General features: G+C 31.2%; 1 protein-coding gene across 2 annotated transcripts; it reads left to right on the top strand.

Moving 5' to 3' along the window:
• Positions 1 to 10,483: 10,483 nt before the first annotated feature.
• Positions 10,484 to 14,866, top strand: LOC133184943 (uncharacterized). 2 transcript variants are annotated; one of them, XM_061320012.1, is made up of 6 exons: positions 10,484 to 10,538; positions 10,965 to 11,126; positions 11,308 to 11,460; positions 12,100 to 12,211; positions 12,571 to 12,616; positions 13,806 to 14,866. In XM_061320012.1, the coding sequence occupies exons 1-6, from the start codon at positions 10,527 to 10,529 to the stop codon at positions 13,906 to 13,908; spliced, it is 588 nt and encodes a 195-aa protein (XP_061175996.1). In that variant the 5' UTR covers positions 10,484 to 10,526; the 3' UTR covers positions 13,909 to 14,866. The 2 variants fall into 2 exon arrangements, with proteins under 2 accessions (XP_061175996.1, XP_061175998.1); XM_061320014.1 differs by lacking the exon at positions 12,571 to 12,616.
• The last annotated feature ends 410 nt before the right edge of the window (positions 14,867 to 15,276 follow it).

Genomic DNA, 15,276 nt, shown 5'->3' with positions numbered 1-15,276 from the left:
TATCCATGCTAACTCACAAAAAACATTATTTTTATATCCATGTAGTGTTAAACCTTGAGTTGATACTCAAGGTTAGTTGATTTAGTATGTTTCGGATTATAAGTTTTGTGTTCTTTCTCGAAGAGTTTTGTATACTTTGGCGAAAGAATGGCGATATAATATGCTTTTTATTTAAACAAAATGAGCTCAAAAGGTGCCAGCACTTGTTTGGCTATTTTCAAACGTTTGATTTTTGCAATTAAATTTTAAAGAACAGATGCTACAAACTTCTTTTTTTAAAAATCGAGACAAGAACAACTTAATATATGTTTATTTATTATATACCCAACTGTTTGTGACTCAATTTTACTGTTGAATTTATGAAATCACATGACGGTGTGATCCGAACGTTCCGGATCGCCGCACTGTGGTTTTCTGAATCCATATCACCCCTCTCTGAAACTGATGACATAGTACACAGATAAATGACGTTTTTATTCTCGCGTATCAAAAAGTTCCTTGACAAAATGGTTTGTTAAATGGATAAAAGTTGGTAATTGATCCAAAAAGTTTCCTTTTATCATATATTTTGCTAGTTGTAAAGGGGTATATAATAAATTTATCATTATTACAGTAACTTGATCCGAAGAGCCGTATCACGTCTCGTTGACAGGCGCGGATCATCAGATCAAACTCGACGCTTCGCGTCTCGTTTGATCTGATGATCCGCGCCTGTCAATTTGACGTGATACGACTCTTCGGATCAAGTTACTGTTATAATAATGTATATTTATTATCTACCTAAAATGAATAAGTTTAGCCTCACAGAGATTCATTTTTCATTCAAAGTTTCTAAATAATGTATAATAAAGTTATAAAAATGTATAGATTCATGAGTTATGACAAAAAGAAAGAAATCTGAGCATGATATAAAGTCCATGATGTCATAATATTCTATTTTATATATATATATATATATATATTTTTTTTTTTTTTTTGATTTTAGCATATGTCTTTAAGAAAAATCATACTCAGAACATTTTGCTTTAAGATATGGCTATACAAAAGCTAAGATAATACATTATATATATGAAAAATTCTATATATATTTTTTTTAATTTATAATATTTTTTGAAAATTTCAGGAATTTATAAAAGATGTTAACTGTGACCGTCGGGGCCTTATTAAAATCTGTGAAATCTATAATAAAATAGTATGATAAAAGATTATCGGGCTTGCATTTCCACTCCTACCATTTACATTCAGTATTGATAATATTTAACTGGGTGAACTGGTTTGAATAATATATTCAAGGTTAGTTGAACAAAAGGACTAGAATTTGTCCTGGCTTAATAACTCTGGCACAAACCTTATGTTCTCAAGTGTACACAATGTGACACTTAATTAAAACCTTCTCTTAGCCGTCGTATTCCCATAGTATGAATTGCAAATCAAAATCCAGGAATTCTTACAACCAAGTTTACCATCCTGGCAACGCAGGTATTATCAAAACTAAGCACCTCTTAGACAATCGAAACAACAGAAAAATACAAGAATTATTGTCAATAATGTTTTGGTAATCTTGGCAAACGGTTGTAGTTAAAACCGTAGAATGTCTTCTGATTTTTCCCTCCTTTTTGCAATTATGTGTGTGTGTTTTAATATTGTATCAGTATAACAACACTACCATGCAAGATTAATTTCACAAGATTTTCAATAATATTGCTTTATTTTATCCAATGATGATATACAGAAATTGTTTTCATTCAGACAAATTAAAACGTCAGATATATATAAGAGTATTATATATTATTAATTCACTAAAGTAATTGCAAATCCATGCAAAGAGTGATAACTCTGTTAGTATTCGTTTACTTGAATAACATTAAACCGGAAATGACGTATTACACGTAGTTCAAAAGAAACGGATATAGGAGTGCTGTCCTGAGAATTACGGCTTAAGATGCATTTTAAAAACATTTATGCATTTTTGAAGCATCGATTCGGATGAATTAGGCCTAAATATATAACTTAATACTGTAGAGAAGTGTGAAGTGTTCGTGATGGATAAGATTAAAAGTGGATTTAAAAACAGCTATTAACAGGGGGCAGACATATTGGAATGACACGTGTTTCTCATCTGAATAATTTTGAACTATATGCCTATGTGCATTGCATCTTTACATTTGTTTCATTTCATAAGACAATGATTTGTCGTCGTATTTCTAGACTCGTTTGCATATGGAACCTAAGTAGCTCAGCATGAGTTCACCAAATGGGGAGAAGGTATTACTGTCTTGTATTAATAGCAAAAATAGAATAGTTAGTAATTTTTATTCTATACATATTTTGTAATATTATATATATATATATATATATATATATAGATATAGATATAGATATAGATAGATAGATAGATAGATAGATAGATAGATAGATAGATAGATAGATAGATATTGACGCCACTGTGCATTCAATTTCTATACATAACCATTTTAATGTATATCACATGTTTTATATATCTTTCAATTGATTATCCAAGTGTTGAGCCCAGATTAGAGACATATTAATATTAAAAAGTTTAGTCTCTTTTATTTTACTTTACCCTCGTTTTAAAATTGTCACAAGTTTTAAATATATGTACATTCACATAAACTATTGATTCGTTCAGTATGTTGTGCACAAGCCCTTTAAATTAAAGTTCTTTCTTCCATTGATTACTCGGTCATAATTTGAGTAACTGTCACTATCTTTGTTCTACTAACACAATGCTACACAAACAATAAAATCACAAGCACTAGTGTAAGCTATATTTATAAAAAGGTGTCAATATCGGTCGATAATGTACATCTGACAATATAAAAGCACATTTACAACTTCTTTATCTGGTTAAAGTGCGAGAAATAAGGCATCGTTATATGACAATCACTGGCGTCCCTGGTGTTCAATAAGAAAAATTCTATGGTACTGATTGCCATTGTGTTTCCTTTTTAAGATCAATTAAAGTCATATATGGCGTATTTCTTATAAGTTCAGACTAGCTAAAATTAAAAAGATCATTACTTTATATATCGATAGGACTTTCCTGTAAATTACACAATTTAAATCAATCACGTTTCAAAGATATTTGAAATATGAAACAATAATCGATTTATTTACCGACTCTGCATTTAATTAACAGACACAGTTTAACATCAATTTAACTATGAAAACATGAGGTTACTCAAGTTTATAATCGGTGAAAATTTTAATTTGAACGTAAATAACATATATCATGTTTATTTTCACTCAATCTCGTATTTTTATTTTTTAGCTCAGATCTTATAGTATATATATATATATATATATATATATATATATATATATATATATATATATATATATATATATATATATATATATATATATATATATATATATATATATATATATATCGTTTTTATATTGTACTAATATATATATATTGTACTAAACGATTGATTCATTGTATGTTGTTTTACGTATCATTCGAGAATTTTTCACTTATATGGAGACGTCACCGAATACCGGTGAAGGGCTTTAAATTTAGATCTTCACTTGGCACTCAGGGACATTCAGAAGTGAGGGATCTTTATCGTGACAGGCAGGGGGCCTAGGTGTTTAAGGTCTAATCCTAAAGACTCGCAACTTTCACTTCAAAGTGCCGAGCGCTGGGCGAAGGAAGTTGCTACTTATTTTTTTTCTTCGAAATAGGTCAGTCGCAGCATAGGTTTGACGCACAACCTTCACATCACGGAGGGAGCGCTCTACAGACTAACCTACCGTAAAAGTTATTCTACTAAACGAAGGCGCAAATAAAGGATATGATGAATTTTGCAATTATTCATTATACTTTTCACATTTAATGATTTCTTTTATTTAGTTGTTCCCATTTTTGCCCTCATAACAGCCTTAATATCACTAAGTTTGCTAACAATTAAGTTTTCACAGAACGTTTTTGAAAATGAGTATCATTCCCGCTGAAGTGTATTGCACGTCTCCTTTGGTCGTTGGCAACTTTTTTAATATTCTTCTTTCACCGTAAATTTCACCTTAAATTTTTAATATTAAGTTTCAAATGGGATTTTTTAAAGGCTGCGTTAGTGGAGAAATTCACTCCGTTTGAGAAACTCTCTTATGCTCATTATGAGATGCTGAAAGATGTTAGTACCATGATTGTTTTTAGACTTTCCCAGAAAAAGATTTGTATTTATTTTAGACAACATAATATAACTCAAAAAGTACAAGAGAATTTCTCATAATTAATGTAATTTTGATCCTCCGTTGCTTTTGAATAATCTTTTTTAAAAACACAAATAAAAACATTTCGGGTCAAATTCAGAAGACCGGATCATACTCAAAACATGCCAACAATATATCAATTAAAAGATCCCCCAAGAAGTTCTGTGAAAACTTAGTTCATAACATGTCTAATTGCATTAAGGCTGTTAATCGCGAAAAATTGAGAACAACTAAGTGCTACATAGTAAATTATTTGATCATTAATATGAAAAGTATAATAAAATTTCAAATTTCCTATTTTTCTTTTGTGGTCTCATGATAATACATGTATGTGATGCAATGACAATTTAAATGCTTTTTCGTTAAATAAATTAATGTTTTCTATAACCTGTTGCAGCTTAATTTCTTTTTTATTTTGACAATTTCTTTAAAAAAAGTTTTTAAATCATACAATCAAATATAGACTAAAATTTTATGAAAAATAATAAATTCTGCCATTACTTTTTACTTTATTATTTGACTTACTACATGTATCCCTTGTACAGCCCGTGACTTAGAAAATGGTATTCTGTTTTGAATTTCATGTTTGACGAAAATAATCCAACACATGAATAAAGCCATTGTGAATTTGTCTACTACTGATCAACTTTTTAGCTTGTCTATGTACTTTAAATGTTCCTGTGGTTCTCGTCATACTACCTGGATACACAGCTATCTTTAGCTTTATGCCTTTTATCGAAAATTCAGTATGTTTATACATCTAGTTCCATATCATGATGTTCAAAATAATTTTTAAAGAATTTTATTCAAATATTTTCGTTTGCCCTTTCATCAATTTGGTCTTTCTGGACTTCTCTTAAGTCTTGCCTCTGATTTTTTTTCAGTATTTCCTCTCATATAACTGACTTGATATAGTTTGCTACTTCATGCGTGTTCAAACCTATTGTTCCCAAATTCTGATATCGGGTGCTGCTTAATCTGAAATGAAATTTAGTTTACACAGCAAGCTTACGCATTTATGGTTCTAGTATTATCTATTTCTCTTCACAAAATTGTATATTTATAATATTGTATTAAGTTATGGAAACTATATATCAAATTTATTTCTTTTTTTTAATTACAAAACATCATTAAATAAATACAGGCAAGGTCCAGATCTAAATATAGTCTAATTTATTGTAGTGCGCTGTTGTGTAAATAGAGGCGATATTACTCATTCTTTGTCTAGAGCTAGGACTCTAAATTTGAACTACTCTATGGGTTTCTGATATTTTTAAAGTGCGCCTGAACAGCCTCTATCTATCAACTCTCGAACTATCAATAGGAACTGCGCAAATTGTACATTGTAAATTATGTAAACGCTTGGAAAAAGCTCATTTTATGAAGCAATCTAATTTCCGATGAGTGGTTTTGACTTTTCAATCGATACCAAACTAAGACCCAGTTTAATTTTGTTTTGAAAGAGGTTCGTTTAAAAAATGGATTACCTTTATATAGACTTTTCATTGTTTTGGCAAAGTGTTTAGCAACGCAGAAACAATAAACAAGCATTAATAAAATAGGCAAGTTTGAATAAGCCTTGCTGCCGTTTTTTTTTTCTATTTTATGATTCAGTTTGTTTATATTCAGATGAAAGTTGTCAGTAATTCATAAGGAAAATTTCTTTGGCTGATGCCAATTTCAACTTTAGGCCAATACATTACGTAAATGTTTGTATTTACAAACTGCAAAGCCCTTTTCATAGGCACAGGCCGTCGGTGTTTCTTGAATCTCCATACGAATATAAGCGCTTCTACTTTTTTATATACTTAATACAGTGTACATAGTAAGTACATGGTTTTCATCGTTGGTCCATTGGAGATAAGTAGAAAAAGATGCACTTAGAAGTAATAAGAGAAGAAAAGAAAAAAAGAGTTGTTTCTTATGGTGTTTTTTCTTTCGGTAGCATACAGCATAAATATATCAAAATACGTAACTATACATAACTCTGTTGACATGCAAGAAAACTGTGAATAAATAGAAAAAGAAAAATTGTATATAATATCACGAGGTAGGCTATTGTATGAAACAAGAGTATCTACAATCTCGTTTGAAGTCAAAAATTAGCATATTTTATGACCGTCACAGATTCCTTCTTTGCAAATTCAATCTGTCCTTAGGTCGAATGATGACTGGCGTCTTTTATATCAATTGTAAGGCCATTATTTTCATACGCAATTGACTACGGGCTTCTCATGTGTGTTACCTGTGGGGAAATAATTGATATTTAATGGCAATTGCCTAATTCTTATCCCATTACATTTTTTCTTGCAATGTCAACATCATTATGTAGTAAGAAGACATATTTATTTTGCATGTCAACATAACTACTATATCTTGCATATCGACATAACTTATAAAATAATAACTTGCATATAAGGACAGAAATATTCAACCATGCTCTCTCTCTCTCTCTCTCTCTCTCTCTCTCTCTCTCTCTTGTAACCACGTGAGTTTGACCACATTGTGAGTGCTGAGTATTATTATTCACCACGGAATTTCATAGGTAGCAATTGCAAAATTTTCATTGTTCTCGCCTTGTTTTTTTTTTAATGTTTATCGGAGAGGATATTCCCCTTTTTGTTTCCTTTTTTGTTTAAATTGGCTGCATTTTACAATGTAGTTCCTTACCTAATTCTAAAAAAGAATAATAGGGGTGTATGTCCATGAATGTAAAAGTTGAAGATGACGAACAGAGATTAACCTCATACATCCAGTACAGAATGTGATTTGGAAGCAAGACAAGAAATACGAACCCCTGCAAACGCCAGAGGTGGGATCAGGTATCTAGGAGAAGTGAGCATCAAAAGTCGTTAGGCTCACCCGCTGTGAGCCCTCTGTATTGATCAGGTAAACGGAGTTATCAGTTGTCGAAATATCATGGAAAAAATGGCACAAAGTACGGACATTTAACAGATACTTGTGGATGAAAACTTTGTAACATCAACTTATGTGTCAGTAGCCTGCCTCGGATTAAAAGCTTATCGTACTTATAAGTTTTTGAAGATAAATATATATATATATATATATATATATATATATATATATATATATATATATATATATATATATATATATATATATATATATATATATATATATATATATATATATATATATAAAATTTTATATAAAAAGCACTAAAAACCTACAATACTGTATATCCTAAGTGTCGGATCTACTACGTAGATACAAGGTCACGGATGGAAATTTATAAAAAGCACTAAAAATGACCAACGACACGAACAATAATAATTGTCAAATTTTCGGGAAGACCTGTCCCTTCCTCAGGACAAAGAAAAAGTTAAGAAGTCATAAAAACAAAGGAAATAGAGAAATAAAAACAACTAGCACTACTACATGTTTAACTTGAAGTTTATAAACAGTTGTGAACAAAGAAATCCAGAGCGCAATTTTAAAATATAAATTTGGATATATTGTAAATTTGGAAATCGGATAAAAGAAATAAACAAAAATGTAAGCTGTAAATATTTGGGTAGGTTGTTCCAGAATTGCTAATGCCAATTAACGGTAAAGTTTACACTATATAGAGAGAGTGAACTTGTTTGTTACAATCCGGGATTGGATCTAGTTCACGTTCATCCTGGTGAAGTCATTTAGTTTGTTAATTCCATTAGGGTGGAATGACTTCAGCCTGTGCATCCAGAACTTTTCCTTGCCTTTTCTCTGAGCGTCTGTCCATCTTGGGTTATGGTCAATAACCACTACTGTCATGTCCTCCCATTTGTGACTTTCAAGGTTGAAATGTTCCCCAACGGGTTCATTGAGTTGTTTTTTTTAGAACGGTGATTATTGACTCTCCTGCGGAGATCTGTTTCACCAACATACTGTTTGGAGCAAACTTTGCAACTGATGAGATAAATGCAGTTGTTTGTTTGACAGGGCAAATTCCCTAGTATTTTGTAGCTGCGGCCTGTAACGGGGATGTTAAAGCTATCTGTGTCAAAGCTGTGCTTACAGAGAAGACATCTTCTGTCAGAGCAAGTTCTAAAGCCCCCGTTAGGTAATGGATTGTCCAATTTGGTTCTTACTACAATGTCCTTTAGGTTCCTCGGGCGTCTGTATGCAGCCAATGGGGCTCCTTAAAGACCTCTGCCATTCGTTTATTTGAGTGGAGAATTGGCTGATTCTTTTGAAGGATACCGCTAAGGTTCTGAAGGACGGGATGGTATGTGGTTACCAGAGGGATCCTGCCGCTATTGTCTTCTTCCTTGTGCCCTTATAGGTTTTGCCTCCGCAGGAGAGTCAATAATCACTGTTCTACCATTAGGACCAAAAACTCAATGAACCCGTTGGGGAACATTTCAACCTTGAAAGTCACAAAGGGGAGGACATGACAGTAGTGGTTATTGACCATAACCCAAGATGGACAGACGCTCAGAGAAAAGGCAAGGAAAAGTTCTGGATGCACAGGCTGAAGTCATTCCACCCTAATGGAATTAACAAACTAAATGACTTCGCCAAGATGAACATGAACTAGACCCAACAAGTTCATTCTCTCTATATAGTGTAAACTTTACCGCTAATTGGCATTAGCAATTCTGGAACAACCTACCCAAATATTTACAGCTTACATTTTTGTTTATTTCTTTTATCCGATTTCCAAATTTATAATATATCCAAATTCATATTTTAAAATTGCCCTTCCATATTATCTTTCTTTAATTTCCTTTTTACAAAGTATAGTTACGCTATTTTGAGAGAATAAGACAGTGTACGATTTACTGCTTGTTCGTAATTAATTAGCGATAATTAATTCGTTCAATTATGTAAATCGCACTTCACCAGAGTACACCCGATAGACCGGACGCAATTCATGGCGCTCTGGATTTCTTTGTTCACAACTGTTTATAAACTTCAAATTAAACATGTAACACTGTAAATATTTAGAGTTTGGTAGTTTAGTAGTAGTGCTAGTTGTTTTTGTTTCTCTATTTCCTTTATTTTTATGACTTCTTAACTTTTTTCTTTGTCCTGAGGAAGGGACAGGTCGTCCCGAAAATTTGACATTTATTATCGTTCGTGTCGTTGGTCATTTTTAGTGCTTTATATATATATATATATATATATATATATATATATATATATATATATATATATATATATATATATATATAGATATATATATATATAGATATATATATAAGTTAAAAGCTGAATCCAATTTGGAAAAATGACATAAAGTTAAATACCACGCTCAATAAAAATGACAAAAAAGCAAAATGAGTTGTGATAATAATCTTTGGTAAACTTTAAAAAAAAAAAAGTAAAGGTAAATGGTTTTGTAGTGTCTGGGCTCAATCTCAAGCCTCTCTGTTTTTGATTTTGTGCTTTACCAACTCAGGTACAAGAGAATTTCGATCATTTAATTTTGTTTTCAAAGCTTTGTAATATTATTGCCATGCAGAAGAGAGAAAAAGAAAGCATATTATTTAAATTTTATAATAATATATATAATTAATGACGTTGTCATGCCAATTTAAATTGGTACCTCTTTTTATATTAGCTCCTCCTTGCATGAATATTCATTAACTTAATCTTTAATCGGGGACAGATAAGTGTAAATTCCCAAAATTTCCAAAAGAGTAAGGGCGAAAACACCCAAGTGTTTTATTGCAAGACAGTCTAAAATCATTAAGACATATTCGATTTCTATTCAAAATTGGCCAGGTTCCATTGCAAATGAACAAAAATAATTGTGACTAAGATATGAAAGTGACAGAAATAACAGAAAAAACGAAAACTTTGTGTTAATTAGAGTCACCCTTTTTATGCAATGGGTTATACTGGTTTTGATGCAATCAGAAAAATACACGCATGCCAGTTAGAATATTCCTAAACACAACTTTTCATTTGCATTTAACTAGTGTACATGGAAAATTTCGCACCCGTCATAATTTTGCTCCTTTCATCCTGGTCGACAGGGGACATTTTCAAATAAGGCGATTTAACGGAGACAGTTACATTTATCAACCCTACCTGAGAGAATTTCAAATCCGATGAAAATGTTTGCAAGTATAATGGGGCGAAAATAACCTTGTACATAGAATATAATTAAAACATATTCTACTTGGTTGGGCTATACTCCTCTAAATGAAATGCAGGACGAAAATAAAGTGAATATACATATCCCTTAATTTTTATTTCCATCGATTAGTACATTAACTGTGAAACCGACTTAAAAATCTTGTACAAATTACAAAAAATTTTCTTTTACAGTTGCAGTAATGCTTTCACAGGTAAGGTTTTATTGTCTTTATATTTTTAAGCTGCATTGATTACAAAAGATTTTGAAATATTAGATTCAGATCTTGTATTCTTATTGTTCAGTGATAGTCATAAAAATGGTTGACGTCTTTTCAAATCTTAAGTTTCAGGTCCTGTATGTAACCATATTCCATTTACGTTTTAATATTCCCAACGTACCTAGGTCTTATTATCTTCATTTAGGTTATATATGTATTCAAACTGTTTGTCGTTTATTCTCTATAAGCAAGTGTTAACCTTTTGGAGAATCACCTTTTATATCTTCCTTTCTTGCGTTCAAAATGTATTATAATCTGGAATACATTTAGTTATAGAAGATATTTCCTTTTACACATGATCCTGTGATATCATCAAATAATGAAAATCGTAATACTAAATAAATATTATCACTGGTGCAGGGCAATGCATTGAAAACCGTCTCTGAAATTAGTACCAAGTCATGCACAGACACGAGAGGGATGATTTGTATTCTCCCAGCAAAAATCAATTGCACGAATTCCTGCATGAGTAATGATACACTGATTTGTCTTCAGTGCAAAGTGGAGGATATTCAGACAATCGTGAGTATTTTGCAATGCTGTTGAATATTTCGTCCTCAGTAATTATTCCTTCAAGTCATTGGTCATTTCGAAAGTTAGAATTACTTCGAATCCAACACGATGGTCAACAAACAAATTAACAAACTTTTTTATTTAAAGGTAACTATAGAGGGATTTATATTAGTGGTTCATTTTATTGCAGAAACAAGGACAAACTCTAGCTAAACAGCTTACTGACACCTGCTCTGATTCTAGAATGACGTGTTACGGCGAAACCAGGTTGCACAAGCATATATTAAACTGGAACAAAGACAAGCTGTTGGATACATGCAGTAAACCCCTTACTATACAACAGGTGATTGACAATAACTATTTCTAAAATTAAGTTTCTTACACTTAATATATGCCCCATATAACAAGAAAAAAGCGTATGTCTTTGCCAAAGTAATGGTGATTCTGAAAATGGGAATTTGTAGACCTGAGATCTAGTAGGAGACAGGGAAATTAAGATAAACAAGATAATTTAGTTTGGTGACCTCGTAAAGCCCTAGCCATATTTGGCAGCAAAACAATTCGAAATATTGGAAATAACTTCTTACAGAAATATATCCAAGTATATATGAAAACATGCTTGAAACCACACAAAAACGATAAATCAAACAAATTTCATCAAGTAGTCGAAGCGTGAAAAGTGTGGATATTCGAGGTTTTCATAGAACCTTTAGTTCCCAACAGACTGTGTTAATCCATGTTTATCTAGACATTCACATGGAAATGAATGATAATAACTATTCTAACGAACCTGAACCAATTTTTTTCTCTTTATCATTTCTATATCTAGGTCATTTACAATATCACTCTACATGCATCAGTTACTTAGGTACTTTTCAGTGTGTTAAAATCTTCATTCAAAATTTAACTCATTTCTAAAATAAAACAGAAATTTTTCTATTTGGAAATTTTGACAATACGATATTGAATTAATTCTTTGCAGGGGCATTTTCCAGTATACAGTGATATAAGTGACACAATAACATTCTCCGAAAATACAAAATGCACAGGAAATCCAGAGTGTCCCAGGAAACAGTACGAATCTAGTGAACTAAGTATGTAAAATGTAAATCATTAAAAAAATCCACCGACTCTGTAAAGTTAGAACGAGTAGTGAAATATTTAAAATTTGACATTAAAACTTGGGTAAAAACTTAATTTCCTATTCGAAAAAGTACAAGTCTTTTACATATGTACCACTATGTGCATGATATCAATGTATTTGCTGTACACTGTAAATGGATTTTTGCAAAAATATGTCCACAGCTGGTTATTGGTTTTAAAACGATTTCATTGCTTGCATGGTAAAGCTTCTAGAATCTAGGAAAGTTCCGTTATTTTCCAAACAAAATAAGTTCTTTGTGCTTAAAATGCATGAGTACTTGCACATTATCTACATGTATATATATTTCAGCTATGGATTACAAGAATTTTATAAATGGAACATTTCCTTGCGAGAGGTATTGTAACTTTTTTTTTCTTCAATCACGAAAATTTGATCCCACGAAAATAAGTGATTTTACAGTAGACTTCTACATCGCTCATAAAAAATATTGATATATTATACAAATTAACTAGGATTTATACAATATTCTGCAAGCATTTGTACAACTATTTCTCGATACTGATATGCTTATTATATCTTAAATAAGTCGACAGATTTTATATCTCAGTGATACATTAGGTGTGAGCTATGGGCTATTCCTCTTTCTTCAGAGTGCAATTAATATTTGTTAACTCTGAACACTTTTGGATTCATCTCTGAAATTTTTTACATCAATTTTGCCCAATACAGGATAATAACAATGTACATGCACTGCGTGTCCTGCATGGTGAAGGAAAATTAAAAAAAAAGAATGCATTCCATATTCCCAAAATACTATTAAATTAAGCTTTCAAAATGCATGTATAAATGTATTGGATTCTAACACATTTTCTTACCTGAATGTATTGTGCACACTGCTCGCATGATGGTTACAAGCAATCTGTCCTCTTTCAAATTCATTTCTATGACATCATGATTCAGGCTATACCTTTAGATATGTTTATAACCCTGTGAACAAATGATTTAGATTTGTATTTTTTTTTCAGATCAATTTCTGACCTTCTTTTAATCAATAAATTTCAATCTATAACCGTAATGTCTAATGTTGTGGTACAAATAATCTGTTGTCCTTTTCTCAAAAAATTCGGGTGCGTATCATTACCGCTACATTTTCAAAACTGCCATTACCTCTACATACCCATTACCGCTACAAAAAGGTTACATTACCGCTACATTTAAAAGTATACATTACCGCTACATTGCCTCTTTCGTTAGCCAGCGGATTATGTATGTACAGATTGATTTAATTTAAAGTACGACATATACATATATACATGCATTAGACCTTTTCCCCTGCTCACCACTGGGAGGGGAAGGTAAGTCTTTGATCAGAATGTTTCTAGGTTTTTCTCAATTTTTGTTTAAAATTTATTTATTTAATAAAACATTTTAGAAAGTGTTAAAACCGAGCATTGATCATGGATAAAACACATAGTCTTAACATAATTGGAAGACCTTTGAAGGCCATTTGCTTGACGTAAAATTCAATTTAATTTAATTAAAATAATATGTTCCTGTAGGAATATTTTTTTTTTCTTTTTCAGTCCCGAAACCAGAAATGGAGGAATTCTGAACGATGTATCAAAGAACACACTAGTCTTCTATACAGTCCTTTGCTTTTCATATTACAACATGTTTGTTTTTTAAAAGAAGATGCGTGAGCAAGGCGTGCAAAATGCATAATTTATAAAAATTCACATGTATCAAAAAATTAAATTCAATTTTCGAGCAAAGATGTGATTGTTGAAAGGTATGAAATCATTACAAACAAAACTTTTTTGCGTAAATATCCTCCCGAATTAATCTCGCAAATTATTCAATCATTTGGTAAAAAAAAATTTAGAATTTGTGGGGGCTTGAACCTGAGCGACAAAAAAAATCCTGGAAATGAGCTTTCTTAGATACTGACACGCTAACCACTACACTATACTATATGGTTCATGCCAGGTAGCGGTATTTAAATCGTGTTTGTAATGTGACCCTTGAATAACTGGACTTACATGTAAAACATTTCTCGGAAGGATACGAATTTTGAGTCATAAAAGTGTATTTTTAACGTAAAGTGGGTCTGTGCTCCATGTTTCTTTGTGAAGCAAAAAATATATATTTTTAAACATACTTTGAAGATATACTTTTTAAAAAAAAAAAAAATCGAGCAAAGACCCTCTTATATATAATATGAAGAAATGATCAGTTTTTCCCTCTCTGGTGTATGCGTGCTATTTCATAGACTTGGAAAACCAAGCTAATTTTAACATTTGCGAGATTTCTACCAATTTTGGAGATTTTACAGAACGTATATATTAATGTTGAGTGAAATACAGAAAGAAATTGCGTTATAATTGAGATTTCATTTTTCGCTTTCTTATTTATCGAACCATGGGCATTTTCTGTGCTTTTTTCGCCCATCTTCTTTTCATAGAGTGTATAAATAGGCTAGTATGTTTGTAGTTTATTCTTACATGTATATAACAATGTGTCTGAAATAATTTATGCAAGAATGAAAATTGTCAAAAACTAAAATACGAATTAATAACTGAAACGTATTTGTAAATGTAAGTTTGTAAATTCTGCAATTAATTTTCGGAATCAGTAAAAATATATGTATTTTATTTAACTTTAAGAATGGCTACCAAGCATACGTTTAAAAGTGAAGCAATTATATTTAAAAAAAACATTTGTCAACATTCCAGAATGATGAAGAAATAAGAAAGACTACATGAAAAAATATTCTTATACATGCATGTACTCATAGTTCCCTTTCAAAGAATGAAATTCTACAAAATCAAGTTAGAGTTTTAGATACTTTTAATATTTTCCAGTCAATAGACGAATTTGTTTTACAGTACGTATATGTATACTGGATTCCAAAATTTCATTAAAAAATCCTTACAAAGATATATTGCAGGATCCAATTAATGTTCAACCAAACTCTATCTTTACTCCTTTCTAAAACATTTACTTTAGTTGAGTAGAAACTTCAGACTAAATGGTGTATAAGTGGTGTTAATGAAA

Source organism: Saccostrea echinata, unplaced genomic scaffold (genome assembly GCF_033153115.1).
Source record: "Saccostrea echinata isolate AGI-Se365-2 ecotype Australia unplaced genomic scaffold, CSIRO_AGI_Sech_v1 ptg000011l, whole genome shotgun sequence".
Taxonomy (NCBI): Eukaryota; Metazoa; Mollusca; class Bivalvia; order Ostreida; family Ostreidae; genus Saccostrea; species Saccostrea echinata.
This window is presented reverse-complemented; position numbering and strand designations above follow the sequence as displayed.